Below are 17,467 nucleotides of genomic sequence, written 5' to 3'. Positions count from 1 at the left end.
TGTTCTAACTTTGCTCTCTGTAACCGAGTGGACTGGTGCATGTCTTTGTGTGCCTGCAAGTGCATGAAAGTCTATTAAATGCATGAAAGTCTACTAAAAGCGTTTAGATCTATTCACAAGTTTGACCTAGCCCAAGCTGTCTGCTTTACAAAGCACAGATTGAAAATCTGGCTGCAGTATCTGATTTTTCTTAATTAAAAAAAAAAAAAAAAAAGATTTAAAAATGCAGCTCAATACACCACACTAACATCATGTTTTCATTTTGCATCTCCAGTGTGTTTTGTACATCTCCAGTATGTTTTGCAATATTTCATTTCCTTTCCGTCCCCTCCCCCACTATATATGCAAACTCACATGCCAATCACTTTTTACTTTCTTTCTGTTAAATTTCTTATACTCCAGGAGCAGGGGTGGAATATTGATCAAGTAGAGTTAGGTTAGAGCTATAGTGTAACAAAGAAACAAGGGTTTTAGAGTGCAGTTTTGAGAAAGAAGGCAATACCCAAACAAACAGGAGTGAATGAAACCAAATGACTGTAGGTGCTAGTATCTCTATACGTGGAGCATTGTCCACCTCCAGCACCACAGAACGAAATCATATTGTCACATATATAAAGTCACCTTCCCGTGTGTCCCTTATGCTATCAGTTTGTTATTCTCAGTCAGTGTATGATAAACTTAAATGAAAAAAATGTTTTCCATTTAGAGCCCACACAGTTACTCATCTGTTCCCAGAGGTCTCATATTTCAGTTCAGTATGGTTCTTTTCTTCAGTTACTTAGAGTGAAAAAGACTTTTTGCACAGGTCAGGCTACTTGAAAAGTATTTCCACAGTTCATGCTAAGCTTCTGCCGTTACGTTCTTAGATGTTTGATTTATTTATTATTATTATTATTATTGTTCTTTGCCAGGAATATTTGCCATTATTTGTTCCTTGCCAGGTTAGCTCTCAGCTCTGTCAAATGGAGCTATTTCATCTTCAACCCCTGCACCTTTTACCAGTTAAGAATTAAGACGGGATGGCACTTTCTGGCAGAGAATAAGCTGGAGACGTTTTCATTCAGTATATTTTTGTCTGGAAAGGTGCACACTCATGACTTAAGATTGTGTATTCCTGAAACTGAATTTAGGTAGCAGCTTAGATATCAGAAAGAGTGGAATACATACTGTTAAAATGATTTATAGAAGGCAGCGGTGCTTTTGCTGTTCACTAGAGTTCACTTACATATGCAGGACGGAATATTCTGTTCCTCGCTTATCTATTCATCTGCTCTTTCTTACCTTTAGACTGTGAAACATTGAAGGAACAAAATTTGGAGGTTGGTCGTAGTAACTTTGGCTTTAAGAATGAGTGTCCTAGGGTGCATGAGCTCATGGAGCAGGTCCTGTTAGCTATCAGTCTCCCTACTCTGGCACATGGGATGGAGGCACACCATGAGTAGGATGCACAGAGGGAGAAAGGATTTTGGAGAATTCCAGTTACCTTTCTTTAAATTCTGGTATCATTTGTTGCATTACAAGTAATTGTGAACATAATTCTTTTCAAAAATAGAAGCTGTTTTATGGGGAAGGGATGAGAAAAATGAGGTCAGGTAAATGATTGCCATAAATTGTCCTAATGAACATGGTTGAGGAATGGATGTCCTTTTCCTTTGGATTTGCAGTTGTTACATTTTTCCATTGTCCATGCACTTACTTGTTTGCAGTTGTGGATTTTTTCTTTTTCTTTTTTTATTTTTAAACACACATTTTTTGGTTTGTTTTTAATAGGGTGGACAGAATTACTGTTATGATTTTTTTTTCAATAGTTGTGTATAATTCTTTTTCAGTTGTGTAGGAGCCAAAGTCTTCTGTTTTCTACACCCAGTAAAAATGAGTTTTTATTGGCTAACTCAAAAGGTAAAAACATAAGTTGCAAACAACACAGGAAGAAGGAAAGAACTGCATTCTTACCAGAACATTTTATCAGTTGAGGTCAGGTTGCATGGGGATTTGACTGATTTGTACCAGCAAAACTGAAATAAGCCCTTGAGGAGTCTCTATTCTTTTTCCCACAATGCAAAAACCTGACCATGTTCTACTGAGGGACTTTCTCTATTTCCTTTTATTATTAAAAAGGTCAAATCCTGGCTTGATGCCCTGCCCGCTTAGTTTGCAAGACTAAAGAAAGTTAACAAATCCTTTCTGCTCACCTTTGCATGTGTGAATCAGTATAAAAGAAATGTGTCCTGCCCTTCCTTTCCTGTTCTCCCTGCCTAAATGCTGACTTTTTTCATGTTTGGGTAGTTTCTGCCAAGTATTCAGTGTCTTGTTAGTGAATAAATCCGTAGGAAAAATACCATAGGTGACCTTTACTCTTCTCTGATCCTGCATCCTTTGAAATTGTTCCATACAGGCAGAAGCTCGAGCAGTCTACAACCATCTAATGATGCTCTTCAACACTACTACCCTTTCTGTCAGAGATCTGCAGGCTGCTGTAAACTATATAACAGATACAGAGCAACGTTATACCCAGCATCTTATAACACATCTTCTTACCAACTTTTTACTATTGTCTTCCAGTGGACATATGATTGCCCAGGAATTTATTTCCCATGTAAGTGATTTTTTTTTCCTTTTTTTTTTCCAGTTTAAGCAAAATGTATTTTTCTTACTATTCGGATTTCCATTAAATCCTCTTAAGAAAGAAACTACATACTACAGCAACTATAGCTAACCTGCTATGTATCTATTTCAGCTACAGTCAAAGTATTTTCCTTCTTGACATATCTTGACAAGATCCCGCTGAAAAAATTGCTGTATTGACTGCAGAAATACTCCAAGTAGTAGCTTGCGACTAAGGGATACCTACAGTTAATTTACAGCTGGCATAATGTGTAAACATCTTGCTGTAAATTTTGCTGTTTGCTTTCCCCAGCTGCAAATCACTACCTTAATTATCCAGCTACTGCAGAGGTGCTGGAACTGTCTTCTCTCTGTTTTCCTTTATGTAAAACAGGTACTAAGTGTCAGTATTGATAAGGCAGATGCTTCGTACTCTAACAAATCCAGAGAGAGAAAATGGTTTAAGAACTGAGAGAGAGAAAAAGAACGAAGACCCAAGAGAGTGTCACTTAGGGTGTGAAAAAAGATGAAGAAAAAAGGAGTAAAATTTTGCATGTTTGCTACAATATCTTGCTATTTTTGTGGAGAGCTTTCAGGGATATTGGTGCAAACTGTAAAATGTGCTTGTGTCTCTCAAGATTTTTCTTAAGAAGTACAAGTTTCCTGTACAAGCAGGTACTGTGTGGTTTTAGCACTTTGAAAATATTTCCTTCCAGCAGCAGTGAGCCCTTCTATTCTGTATAGGTTATGTGTTTTATATAATTGCTGTGATTCTGTGACAGGAAGAACTGGAAAACTATTTTGGTGGTTATTCCTTTTGAATGGCTAAAGAGACATGACATTTATCTGTTTAAGGAGGGCTAAGATATTTCTAACATTTTAGATATAGTTTCAGAAATGATCAATTTCTGCCCAGCATAAGACCGTAATATTATAAAACGAAGGGGGTTGTTTGTAGTTTTACAGTCTGCTGCCTTCAGCTTTTCTCTTTTGAGGACTTGATTGTTGAGCAGGGGTGCTGTAGTATGCCAACATGCTGCTGTAAAGCTGACTGAAAGGAACTTCTTATTTCTTCATAGAAAGTAACAAAAAACGGCTTTTAAAATTCCGAGTATTCAATTTCCAGTGCAGGGAGGTCAAGAGCTGTTATAGGCCAGAGTATGTCAGTCTGATTTGTTTTGATTGCATCTGTGTAATCACTGATTTATAACTAGGCTTTCCAAGTGATTTGAAAAGGCCTGAAACAATATATGGAAGGCAGAATGGTACAGAACCAAACTGGGACGCATGGCAGTTGTTTTGGCTAGCATAGTAAACTTTGGGATTAACACATCAGATATGTGGTGGAAAGTCCATCCTGGTCTGCAGAAATTCTACCGCAGGGTCTTTTCCTGGCTCTTAGTCTTTGGGGAAGGGATTTATTTTTACTTTCTAAAACATTGAAGAATTGAATTGCCTCCCAAAACCCATTAACATATTTTCAATTGGTTTCTAAGAAGATAGCTTCTAAATTGTTGTACTGTCTGCCTTTTTGTGTTTCCTTTGAAAACTTATTGACTGCTTGATTTTTTTCACTTAAATTTGAGAGAACAGTAGAAATCTCAAAGGTGCTCAGTTCCTTCAAGGTTTGTGAAAAAAAGACTGATTAAGCAGAAGGGAAGTTTCTTTTGAATTCAGCTTTTATTATCAGAGCATCTCACATGTTCAGATATCTGAGGGACAGATCTGTGGTTATGTTGCTAATATTAGATAGAGAATAGCTAGTACCCAATAACTTAATTGCATTATTTCCCATCTTCCCTATTTCCATTCAGATTACTGAGACAACTGATATAAGCAAGGAAGTTCGTAGCCTTCTTATCCGTACTGCATACAGAATTAACCAAAATGGAAAAGAAAACCAAAAGACTGTGAAGCTGCTGAATGAACTTCTTCAAAAACTTAACATTTGAAGTTTAGGTTTTTAATGTCATCTCCTTATCAAGGCAAAAAATCAGGTCTTTAATCAGATGTCAACCTTTCACGAAGGTTTTTTTTACTAGTTAGCAAGGTTAAAAGAAAAATCTGTCTTAGCATTCTGACTTAAGGATAGCCCATAACTTCTTCTTCCCTCATATATTTGAAAATTTATTTGTTTTGAAATGTAGCCTATTAGAATATAAAAGAAAGTGTGAAAGATGATTGAAAACTTTGTTCTCATCTCTCCTTGTTTTACAAGAGACCAATGTCATTTAAAGCAGCTTACTCATCTTGTTGTTTATCTGGCTGTGGATCAATTTTTCTCCCAAATTACTCATGGTTTTATTAGCAAATTGTATCCAATTGTTTGGTTGGTAAGTTGTTCCTAAAACGTTTTGTTCTACAATTCTGCTTTTATAGGAGTAGCGATGATCTCAAGTGAGAGTTAATGATTCATGGTGAATGCACTCCATGTTCTCAGGAAATCAGCAGTGTTTCCTGAACTCTTTAATTCTTTTTGAAAACATTTCCAAAATAAAACTCCTCTCAGATCTGGTAAGTGATTAACTAACAGTACTGCAGCTTTCACAGTACAGTGTTCTCTCCAATGTGCTATACCAAGAGCTGGTCGCTGTCAACAGATGCTGCAGATAGAAGGTTTCTCTCAGTAAAGCCTATTTTCAGTGTGTGGAGACTGATGCTATTGTTTATTTGTTTAAGAAATCTTTTTTTTTTTTTTTTTTTTTTTAATTCATAGAGACAAAATAGGGCAAGCACAACATAAGTGTAAGGAAGCTTTCTAGTTTGAAGGCCAGATTTCCTAAAGAAAGCATACGGTCACAACTCATCTGCTTCCTTTTTTGTGTCAAGAGGTACGGTTTGTTTGCTTACTTCTATCTTTGTGTCATTTGTCTGATGACGAGAACGTCAACAGGGAACAATGCCTTAGTGTTTTACACTTAGGAAAGTACTTATCCCAAGAAGTGTAGTGAACATGTTTCTAGCTTAACTAGACTAGTAAGAATGGAGAATGGTAATGGTAGAGCACCTTAACACATTTCAGTCATTTCTTCTCATATATTACCTATCTAGCTTTAACGTCAACACTTATGCTGTGTTCAAAGATACGCGTTGGAATATTATTCTTGCGTATAAAATTGGAGGTACATATCTTAAATTACTACAGCTTTATGGGTGTAGCATTTGTTTTTGAGCAAGGGAGAAGAAAAACAAAGTTCTTAGTATCCTTTGGCTGCAAGAAGTGGAAGAATATTCTGTAACTGTTCTTACAATTTTGTTCCCAGTGAGTCATATCAGACTAAATTACGGAAGTTACGTGTCCTCTGAGTGAATTTATTAATATGGTTGTAATATTTGACTCCAGCATATGAAGAAATAATAAATATTTAATATATGTCTGTGAAGAACACTGCTTTTTCTCTTTTTGGATTAAAAATAGTTCTGAATAAAAAAATAAGAGGTGTGTTGCAGTTTTTTGGTTGTTGGTACACATATCTACAAAAGCAAAATCAAGAAACCCAGTTTTCTATTCCTTGAATAGCATAACTAAAAGATATGATTAAACTAAACTGTTTGTTTGTTGACCAGAAACCGAAGTATCTATCCAGTGGAAACAGATGTGTGCAGTATTCTCTGTAGAATGACAAATACTCTAAAATTGGTTTCCAAAGGAAGAACCCCATTCTTGGATGTGAAGTTCTTTGTTTTTTCTTAAATTTTCTCCATATTAAAACAATTTGTAATTTAACCTACTTAAAAGAAGAATTGGCAGAGAGTTGCAATGTGTGATTCTTGCAAATCTGTGAAGTGTAATGCTATGGGTATTAGAGTTACCTGTTGATTTCATTTGCTGGAGATGAATTTTTAACTGTCTTTTCACAGTGCAGTATTATTTTTTTATTATTATTTTACTATTAGCAAAATATATGGCAATTCTTGTTAACTTTCTTAAACAAAATCAATATCCTGTTAAATAGTGAGAAGTCAATTCAAGCAGGAAGGAAATGTGCAGTAAAGGCAGAAAGAACAAAATGAGTACTGAAAAGGTATATTCTTGTTTTACAGTGTTTCACTTAGGAAGAAGTACTGCATGATTTAAATATTACAAGGAGGATTTGCTGGTTTCAGGAGACTTCATAGAAAAAGAGCCATGTGATGCTATCTGTAACTTTAAAAAGAGACATCTGTACTGGTGTTCTTTTTGCTTAATTTAGCATAGTTGTTATAAAACTTTGGTGTTTCTTTTTTCTTGCTTTTTCACAGTGCTTGAATTGTGATCTAACATTGATATAAACCATGGTTTTGTGGGATGTCGAAGCTACTTCTGTTAGTTTGCCAGTGGAAGTCAAAAAACTATGTATTTGGTAGGTCTGAGTAATGAAAGATTTCTCGTATGGTGGCTCCATCCGTCTAATATGCATCTTCTCCTCTGTAATCCCTGCTTTCTGGAAAAGTTCTTTGGAGCCTCCAGGGCTGTAGTTTTATGCAGAACCAGCCAAGAAGCCCTGAAATCAGGGCCTCAAGTAGCTTGTTCCCTTCCCTCCAATCTCCACATCACCACACACCCTAATCCTGGATATTACACTGAATAGAGAGCTGTTCAAGATCCTTCTGCATTGAATAAGAATACAATCAGTGAATTTGACATTTTTGTTGATGATCTTTATTTCCAGTCTAAGACTGATAACTTACAGCCTTTGGTACACTGCAAGCTGTCCACCCAGCATGGGACTGGTGGGTTTCTGTGCATTTTCAAAAAGAGATGTTGCTGTGGTTCTCTTCAGCCAGGATCTTAGCGCAGTGCATATACAACGCACAATACATTTTATTTTCTAACATATGCTAGGAACAAGCATATCAGGTATGGCAATTTAGCTGACCAACAGTAACATGTTTATCTGTTATTACTGGGATTTGTAATCTGGTTTCTGTACCCGTGACATTTCAAGTGCAAAGAGGTGTTACAGAAAGTCAGACTGAACAAGTGAGTGAATATTAGTTTTGGTAAGTTAGCGTTCATGGCAAGATGCTGTGTGTTTGGCTTACTTTTGGTTTTGGGGGATACAATCCAAAAAAATCTGAAGTATTGTACAAGTTTATTTTGAAAGGTCTAGCAAAAATGACTAGCAACTATTAAAACCAAACACTAAAAGCAAACAAAAATTAATACATGTATTTTCTGTATTATCCAGTGGCAGAATAAAATACTAATGTTTTGTGAGAGTGAATAATGTTGTGCTGATTAAAATGCAATTTTTATTGTAATGTAAGAAGAGTGAAGAAAGGTAGGAAATTCTGACACTGAACTGCAGCTACTAGACTGAAGTTTGAGAAGTCAAAACCTACAAAGTTATACAAGGGGACCTTCACCACAACACCGAGTGTGTTTTTAATCCATATTTTTGTACTTTTCCTATAGTCTTCAATGTCTTTTCCTATAGCCTTCCAATAGTCTTCAATGCATGTTTTGTGAGGCAGCACAAAAATTTATACCACTGTAGCTATATTATCTGGTGCTAGATGTCCTCTAGCACTTAATTCACGGCAGTGTTCACATGTGGGGCTGTTTAAGTCCACCTACCTCTCTGGCAAGTTCTTCTTACTGGTGATCGATGTTTTCCTTCACATGCTTGTCTGGACTTTAAAAGATGTGCTAATGCTAGCCATTTTGGTTGCTGCCCTAGAAGGGAGTAGTTTATTCTGGGAATTTGCAGTTAGGTGGTCCGTTCTCTAGCGGATGCCAAGGAAGGAGTTTCCCGTGCTTGCGTTGGCCATCTTGCCTTAACCAGCTGTCTGGCTGCTGGAAGGAAATAAACCTCACCAGTCCCTCACGACGGCTTAAGTGTACTCGTGGTGACTGGGTCCTTTTAATGGCCAAGAGCCAACCGGGGATAGCACTGAATTGCCATCAGACACTGGAACAAAAACCTGAAATGTCAGCTGGCTGTAGCTGAGTTCTAGCAATTCAGTCAGTGGGCATGGATTGTGCCTTTGTATTTTATATTCCTGCATGTGTGTGAAGGAAGAGAGGGTGAGAAGGAAGGAAACCTAGCATGCTAAAGCCCAGTTGCAGAAATTTGTCTGTGATTTTTATATTCAGTTTAACTGTAGAACTCACAGGATTAGGAAATAACAATTCCATACAAGACAGTTAAACTAAACATCAGCAAGTAGCAGAAAAAAATCCAACAATACTGTCTTTAGTAGCTCTGTGCTCTTAACTGACTTCCCAGTCTCTCAATAAATCTTGCTACTTCAAAAACATGCTTCATAACTTGTCTGTGTTACATTAGATAGACTCATTTCATAAAAACGCAGCCCCTCTGAAACAATTCCCCTCTCTTTCATATTGCTTTGAATGAAAATGTCCATTTAGACCATGAACTTTTGCATATGCACATTTCCATCTTGAACACAGTTTTACATGTTCTTGGCCACAATAATTGGCTGCACTTAGTTATCTGTGTTCTGAATTGCACTGTCCTTGAGATTTCCCATGTGTATGTGCCCAATCAACCTGTGTGTACAGCTTACTCACTCCTTGCTGTTTTATTCCTTAGTTTGTGGTTTATTTGGAGCATCCCAAAGCAGATGTGTTCAGCATGTCATTTACATGCTACTGTTAAAAGTTCCCCTGATTTTTTTTCTTTCTTTTGTTGTTGTTGTTGTTGTTGTTGTTGTTTTGTTTCATTCCAAAAAGAATTGTAATGGCATGACAACACACATTTCCCATCTGTATTATTTTTCCTGGTAGAGACTACCAGGCAATGTTTAACTGTTCTTAAGCTCACATTTGTGCTTCACTCTTGTATCAGCTCGAGAAGTCTGAGAATACAGAGAGAAAAGCTGTTCTCAAATTCCGTGGATGAGGAGAGAGGCCTTGCAGTTCGGTGTGGAATTAATTCTTAAGACGAAAATTACTGATACGTGTCTTAAGTCAGGCATTATCTGTGAGTTCCCAGTAGGCAGAATCATTGCCATCTTTTCTGGAGGCGTGACAAAAATACAAACTTTGTTACCACAGACCAACAAATTCGTTTTTGAAATACATTGCAAAAAACAGTGTTATGTTTCAGCTTTTCTTTCTTGTGGGTTTGCTTCTTTGCTAAAACACAAGTGAGCAGTGCTGAGCAGTATACTGCGTATCATGCTTTTAGGGCCAGGCTGAATAGCTATCCTTGCTTACCCTGGCCTGTTTAACTCCCAGGAGCATGCTGAGCAAATAGCCAGCACAAACGTTGAGATACAGCTATAACAACCCCTAAGGAAAGACACTTCTGTTGGAATTCAAAGGTTTCAGATGATGGCTTTTCATTATCTGTCATCATAGCTCTTCTGATCTTAATTTCTTTTCAACAATTTTGCTTCCACTTGCAGTACTGGGAGGGAGCGAGCGCTCAGACTCAGGTACCCTCTAGGCAGAAGCACTGCCTTCTCTTTCCCTTTCCACCCTCTTCTCCCTCTGCCCAGGATCCAGGACAAATGTGGGTATCAACAGGTTACTAGGTGCATGTGAATCAAGCAACCAAAACCAACCATTTTTACCTAGGCCAAGCTAGGATATAGTGTGAATTATCCAGCATACCTTGTCAGAGAAGGGGAAGAGGCATGTCTCAGTCCCTCATATGTCCTTGTGTATGTGGTGCCAGCTCTGCTCCCAGGCACGACCCTAATATGAATTTTAGTATGTCAATTACTGTTAATTCACACCTATAAAATTAGTTTCACAGACTGCTCTATGTTCTGCTTTTCAAGCAGCTGAGGAGGGGACCGAATTGTATCTGCTGCCTCTTCTTGGTGGATGGGCAGGTTGTACAAATAGTACCTCCAACAGTTTAAAATGCAGTGATTTTTTTTTTTAAGGTAGAATACTGCAAAGTTAGGTAAACATCGTAGAATGAAGTTGAAGGTCATGTAAGATTACACATAAGCCAAATATCCACCAGTGTCTATCACATACATACTTCTAACCATACATCAGTCTCTGCGTTAGCTCTTCCCTGCCCTGATTTCTTCAGACTTGACAATCATAACAGAGTTCTTTCAGATGTATATGACACTGAAAGCAGAAGAGAGTTTGGTATTATATTAATTCTCTCTTCCCTCTGTTTCCAAAACTAGGCATTTGAACAGCCCCGTAAATATCTGCCATTCATACAGTAACTCTGCTTCAGCACAGTTTGTCAAAATATATTGCAGTGTGGCAATCGACGTGTATATAAAGAAAATAGGGAAAGGACTGCCATGTGATGTGCTATTGTGGTTCCTGTTCATCATTTTTCCTTCAATTCATGTTTCTTTCATGAATCTGAAGCATTGTTTAGCTGTGATTTTTAAGATGTTTGCAGAGCGGGCTCCTCTTCCCTGGCTGCCCTGGGAGCAGTGGGTGCTCACCACCTCTAGAACATGCCAGCAACCCATATCCTTACCAGCTGTGCTTCGGGACATAGAGAGGAATAATTTTGTTTCTTGCCCATTATAAACATGTGGTTGTGGTGTAGGAAGCTCTTAGTGCCAAAACGTAAGTTATAATACTAAATACACATGAAGTGCCAGCATTGACGTTTTCTCTTTGGTGTAGAGCAATTGGTTTTCTCAGCATCACATTTTCCCCATAGCTGATGCTGCCATTACTGGATGAGAATCAGCTGGCTTAGGTCTTACCATTTTCCTCATATGACTGCTTCCAAATTCCCACTCCTTCCTCTCAGCTCTCAAGTGGGAAACGTGCACTCCTGTGACTCGATTGAAGAAAGGAGAAGTGTGTGCTAAGGAAGCTGTGCAGGTGCGTGTAGAAACTAGAAAAAGCTCGTAGACAGGTTCTTTGCATAATGTGGACAACCTTGTGAGGTGTTCCGACTCCTCATCTATGTTTAAAAAAAAAAAAAGAAAGAGCATTTATATGGTAGTTTTTTGTTGTTGTTGTTTGTTTGTTTTTTTGTGTACAAGAAGATGGGGACAACTCGACTAATATTGGGAGCTTATTAAACAGCCTTTTTGTAGTCAGAAGGACCAGGAGGTGATAATGAGTTAGGGCATGAGGCGCAATCCCAGGTATGAATGCAGGCTGAGCGATGAGTGGATAGAAAGCAGGTGGAGAAGGACCTGGGGGTGTTGGTTGATGAGAAGCTCGTGAGCCGTCAATGTGCGCTTGCAGCCCAGAAAGCCAACCGCATCCTGGGCTGCATCAAAAGCAGGGTGGCCAGCAGGGTGAGGGAGGTGATTGTCCCCCTCTGCTCTGCTCTCGTGAGACCCTGCCTGCAGCACTGCGTCCAGCTCTGGGGCCCCCAGCACAAGAAGGACATGAACCTGTTAGAGCAAGTCCAGAGGAAGGCCACAAAGACAGCCAGAGGGCTGGGGCACCTCTGCTCTGAAGACAGGCTGAGGGAGTTGGGGTTGTTCAGCCTGGAGAAGAGAAGGCTCCGGGCAGACCTTACAGCGGCCTTCCAGTACCTAAAGGGGGCCTACAGGAAAGCTGGGGAGGGACTCTTCATCAGGGAGTGTGGACAAGGGACAAGGAGTAATGGCTTTAAACTAAAAGAGGGTAGGTGTAGATTAGAAACAAGGAGGAAGTTCTTTACACTGAGAGTGGTGAGGCACTGCAACACGTTGCTCAGCGAAGTTGTGGGTGCCCCATTCCTGGAAATGCTTAAGGCCAGGCTGGATGGGGCTTTGGGCAGCCTGGTCTGGTGGGAGGTGTCCCTGCCCATGGCAGGGGGTTGGAACTGGGTGATCTTTAAGGTCTCTTCCAACCCAAACTCTTTGATGGTTCTAGGGCAGGTAGTTCCAGTACAAGTGGTGGCAATGAGAAAATCTCAGTGACAGTACGGCAGAGCAGTACTGCAAGATTACTGAAGTGAACAACTGGGTTCTAAATGAACAATGCCATGACTCGAGGAGGAGGGCGCACGTGAAAAGTAGAATGAGATTTTATATCACTGAACAAGAAAAAGGAGTATTATTTTTCCAATGTAAAATGAAATAGGAATAAAGTTTTAATTGGTTGAGCTTGGAAGTTAAAACTGGTGAGTTTTAGGAACATCAAGAGAAGCAGAATGGAGTGAGATGGATGCTGATATAGTGTATATTTTAGTTTTGTTGTGGTTGCAAGAGTTTACTGCAAAGGAGGTACAGCTGTAAAGCAGAAAATTGTTACTACCAAATATATATGTAATATATATATAAAGAACGGATGATACTGTGATGTAACAACATTAGGTAGTATAATACAAAAACAAAACAACAACAACAAAAAACACAAAATGGGGACTTTTTTCTATTAGAGCTACAGAACTGAAGGCTGCAGTGGTGCACAGGAGGGCAGCAGCACTGTTGTCCCCAGCCCAGAGGCGTAAGCAACAGCAGCTTTGGTAAGGCAAACAGGAGTTCTGTCGGGGTGCGGAGCGAATACAAAACGGTGGCGAGCTGAAAATCAGGTTCTGCTTTCTGATGTGTAAATTATCATGATAAAGCATCTATTCACAGGACTTCAGTTTCAGATACCTTTAAATAACATGAGAGATGCCGGTTCTTCTGGCAGCTATAAGCAGCAGGAATGAAGACCTTAATTTTGTGCAGCAGATATGCGGTCAGCTTTAGTCACGGTAGATGGATAGACGCAGTTCATCTCTCAGATACTGTGCAAATTTCTCAATTTCCTGATGCGCTGACATATTTCGCCAGCATAAAATTGTCAGTCTGCCAGCAAGATTGCTCCTTAAAATAATTCTTCCGATATAATGTGGTTGTGGAAACAGCAGGCCATAACCACATTAGTGTATACATGTGCTTCATTATTTATGTGTTCCCAAACTCTGTTTAGTTATGGTGAAATTCTAGATGATTCAGGCTCTCTTTTTCAGTTGCTTCCTTGTCTTTTCTTACAATCAATCCTTTATTTTTTGGAGTACTACTCTGAGCATCTAAGTCTGGGATCAAGGACAAAATTACTTTTAACTTATTTATGTATCTGTTAAAAAGTTTACCTATTTTAAGGAGACAAAAATCTCATGGTTACTGGCAATTATAGTGCAAAGGTAAGTATATTACAGTTTAAATATTGTTTTTTAGATATTAAGACTCAGTGTCCTGGAACAGTGTTTGCAGTGAATTAAAGAGCAAGGTTTTGTGCTCAGAATGTGGGTTTATGTCACATGTTAGTCTTACTGTAGAAGAACATTATTACATTAAGGGAGTGCTTTGCTCAGAGGAAAATACCATTAAGTTACAGAAGCAAAATGTGAACATTCCCAGAAAATCCATGTAATTCCCAACTTTGAAACTGCACATGTGGAAACACAGGCTTGTCAAAGCATGGAAATTCCTCCCTCTTTTAGCACAGAAGCTGAGGCAGCAGTGCTAGGCAGTAGGAAAATCCGTCCCAGGATGCCCGACGGTGCCTGCACACGAGCCTTGCAGCGGGCACTGTGCCCTCCGTCCCCTGGGTCTGCAGGACAGAGGGGCAGCACCTGCGGCCCAGTGCTCAGGGGTGGGGTTGCAGCCAGGTATTTCTTAAAGCTTGCCAAGCTGCTTTACGGAAGCAATCCACTCAGGACTAGTAAAGCCTTGGGCCCATGAGGACAGAGAGATGAAATGGCTGGGCAGGTCTGGGAGTGCTGAGCTGCAGTGGTAGTGGGCACGCTGGGGAAAGAGTCACGGGGGGAAATGGGGAGAAAGAAGCAAGGAAAGCTGAATGAAAACGTGGCCACTTTTAAAGTAAAGCACCATGTGCCAGAGGGAAGAGGGTATCTGCTAAAGGGTAATGTGCTATCAGGAAAAGTTAAAAAAACAAAAAAACAAAACAAAACAAAAAAAAAAAACACCACTACATCTCTGCGGTAACATAGCTGCTGCTTCATTCAAAGATGCACTGGTTTCCTCCCACATGCTTATGTAAAATTTAAAACAAAAACAAAACAAAACAAAACAAAACAACAAACAAAAAAACCTAAAGTGTTCCATAATAGAACTTTCCTTAACACTCATTCACACTTTCATCAGCTTTGGAAAAAAACTGGCTGGCTACATTACATGTTATGATGACCTCGCTCCACGGATTATAATTATTTTGGTGTTACGCTTTTTCATATATCCCCTTAATCTTTGTGCTAACTGAAGAGGGATTTCCAGACTCTGAAATCCTTTTGCCCCTTTGTGTGGCAAAGTACAATCTGTTGCTCCTTCCTGGAGCATCCTTTGTTTTCAGTGGTACACACATTCTATGTGAGCACCAAAGCTCGGGTTTAAAATCTCTCTCATTAGTGACGGGGTATTTTGTGTCTGTCAAGATTGCCCAGCTGCACACACTTGTAGCTGTAATATCATCAGGGCTGTGCTGGTCACCGTAACCTTTCGCTGCTGCAGCGTACGATCAGTGGCAGCGGTCCATAACCGGCTCCTTGTGCCTGAAGCCCTGGCTGTTCTCTCAAGCTGCCCACTTGCTCAGGCTGCTTTTCTGGCTAGACCCGTTTCCAGGCTAGACCTGTTTCCTTCCCTGTTATGTGAGAGGAACATGCAATATGGTACAGTTAATTCCCCCTTAAAGAAGAAAGCGCAGAGCCAAAGCAGCTGCAAACACATCCCAGCAAAGCCGAAGACAAAACAAAGCAGAGGAACTGCTGTCAGCAAATTGGTATGTTTTAAACCGTGTTTGTAACAGAAAGCGTATGATCAGGAATGCATCTCGTCTGAGAGGGACGAGTTATCCAGCTCACAGCCTCCTTACAGTCTGGCTTTACTCTAAACAAGTGACCCGCGAGAAAATAGATGGTAGTCCTTGCCTAACCGTACGGACAGATACAGTTTTCACTTAATCTGAGATTCATTTTTACAATTAAAAGCTATATCCTGAAAACATAATCAGCTAGATCCTGACCAGCTGCTGACCTGATGAAATAGGTGGGACACAGTCCAGACTTCTGTACAGGGACTTCTAATGCGATCCAACGTAAAACTATCAGCATGTTTGGCAAGGCTGAGCTCGGGGTGGGGAAACGCTTCGATTGATTCAGAGGGGGCTTGCTGACCCTTCACACCGAGGGCGGTGAGGCCCTGGCACAGGCTGCCCAGAGAAGCTGTGGATGCCCCATCCCTGGAGGTGCTCAAGGCCAGGCTGGATGGGGCTTTGGGCAGCCTGGGCTGGTGGGAGGTGTCCCTGCCCATGGCAGGGGGTTGGAACTGGATGGTCTTTAAGGCCCCTTCACACCCAAACCATCCTGTGGTGCTGTGATTCTGTGGTGACAGAAGTAGGATGAAAAGTAAATAGGGCGATAATGCACCTACATGATTGCTTGTGCTTGCTGTCATAACCATGTACACTGCTGTGTGATGTCTGACAGCCTTGAGGTATTAGCGTTCACCTCCAAAGAGAGAGATTCAATGACATTGTAACATTTCTGCCACTTTAACCAAACGCCTGATTAAAGAAAATACTGTTTTAAAGAATAACATGGTAATTTCACTGGATTTTAGCGTGCTGACAGTCAAAGCTGTTAGAGTTAGGGCCTGATATCACTTCCAGTAACGGTTTTACTTTGTTACAATGTTTGGAATTTTTTTTTTTTTTGCTTACCTTCATTTAGTATAACTAGTACCCACAAAGTTCTCCTCTAAGGAAATTAATATGGGAACCCCCACATTGGGGGAATGCTGAGTAAAAGAAAACAGTACTACACTTTCTGCTTATATATATTTATATAAAAATACAGATAAAACTTTTGCTAGGCTTTATTAAGAGCTTAATTAACAGGCATTTTATGTGTTTCACTCCCAGAACTTTCTACGTGATTCACCAAGATAGAACACCAGTGCTAACACTTCTATCAGTTTAATGAAGCTACTCTTTAATATATTGAATAGTCTCCTTTGTTCTCTTTTGCTTATGATGAGTTTTGGTGATAATAACTATTTGAAACTACACTCCAGCTTCCTTCTTAATCTGGAGCCTCATTCCGTTTAGGAATGCTTGGATTAGCAACAAAAGGTCATACAGCCCCAGGTACAGAACCAGGGCTGTCACCGCTGCCGTTTGTGGGTTATGTGGTGATGGAGTTTTATTTGCCATTCGTTTCCTCTGTTGCTGCAATGCACAACGGAGCACGAAGTTGTTGTGAGGAACATCAATGTTCACATGAATGCTCTCATTAATACTGTTTAAACAGACTGCAACAGCCACAGTAAGCATCTAAACCACTACAGTCCTCAATGAAAAAAAAAATAATAAAAAGGTAAGAAAAATAATTGTTCCAAAGAAGAAAAAACTTGGTGATATGTGCAATGTGTGGAACGCCTTATTTGCAATGTAATTTTACCAGCGTTGGCTTACAACACAGTTATTTGACATGTCTCATGTAAAAACCTTATTCAGCTTTGGGTTCTTTCCCTTACATAGGGGAAAGTCAAAAAGGAAGTTGATTTTCTTTGCTGGCCTTTGCAGAAAAACCTTGTGAAAGGAAGCATAACTCTTTTATAAGAGAGTAGGATCCCTTAATAAATACATCTATGAGTGTAACTGCATTAGAAGTCATTGCAGTATCTCAGCAAGACCTTGGACAATTTCCAAACTCCTGCTGCATGTGAAAGAAGCTGCTGACTGTCCCCTGATTCCAGTAACAACTCTCTGTGCCTGGAGAAGGGGAGGTCGGGAAATGGAGGGAGGTGAAGAGGAACAGGACTCCTTGGAATTAAGTCACTATTAAGGCAGTCTTTTAATAGACTCTCTGCACAGGACCTTTAAAGAAAAGTAATTTCCACACTTTTTCTTGTTGATATCCCTTAATTTCCACTTTCAGCTTCTTCTGTCTTACTACACAAGTAGAAAAGAGGTGATTTTTTTCTTAGGTTTATATATGAACTTTGAACAGCTGTGCAATGGAAAAACTGCACA

The 17,467-nt window shown here is 39.7% G+C and overlaps 1 protein-coding gene across 11 annotated transcripts in view; it reads left to right on the top strand.

Moving 5' to 3' along the window:
* FANCC (FA complementation group C) overlaps window positions 1–5,328 on the top strand; it is an 83,997-nt gene extending 78,669 nt beyond the window's left edge. For all 11 annotated transcript variants that reach the window (XM_080573021.1, XM_080573023.1, XM_080573017.1 and 8 more), the window contains 2 exons: window positions 2,396–2,596; window positions 4,419–5,328. In XM_080573021.1, coding sequence (XP_080429147.1) covers window positions 2,396–2,596; window positions 4,419–4,556 — 339 coding nt within the window. In that variant the 3' untranslated portion in view covers window positions 4,557–5,328. The remainder of the gene's footprint in view (window positions 1–2,395; window positions 2,597–4,418) is intronic.
* Window positions 5,329–17,467: the final 12,139 nt, after the last annotated feature.

The sequence above is a fragment of the Anser brachyrhynchus genome (assembly GCF_964034855.1).
Source record: "Anser brachyrhynchus genome assembly, chromosome: Z".
Lineage (NCBI taxonomy): Eukaryota > Metazoa > Chordata > Aves > Anseriformes > Anatidae > Anser > Anser brachyrhynchus.
Note: the sequence above shows the minus strand (reverse complement) of the source record. Positions and strands in the feature narration are given on the sequence as shown.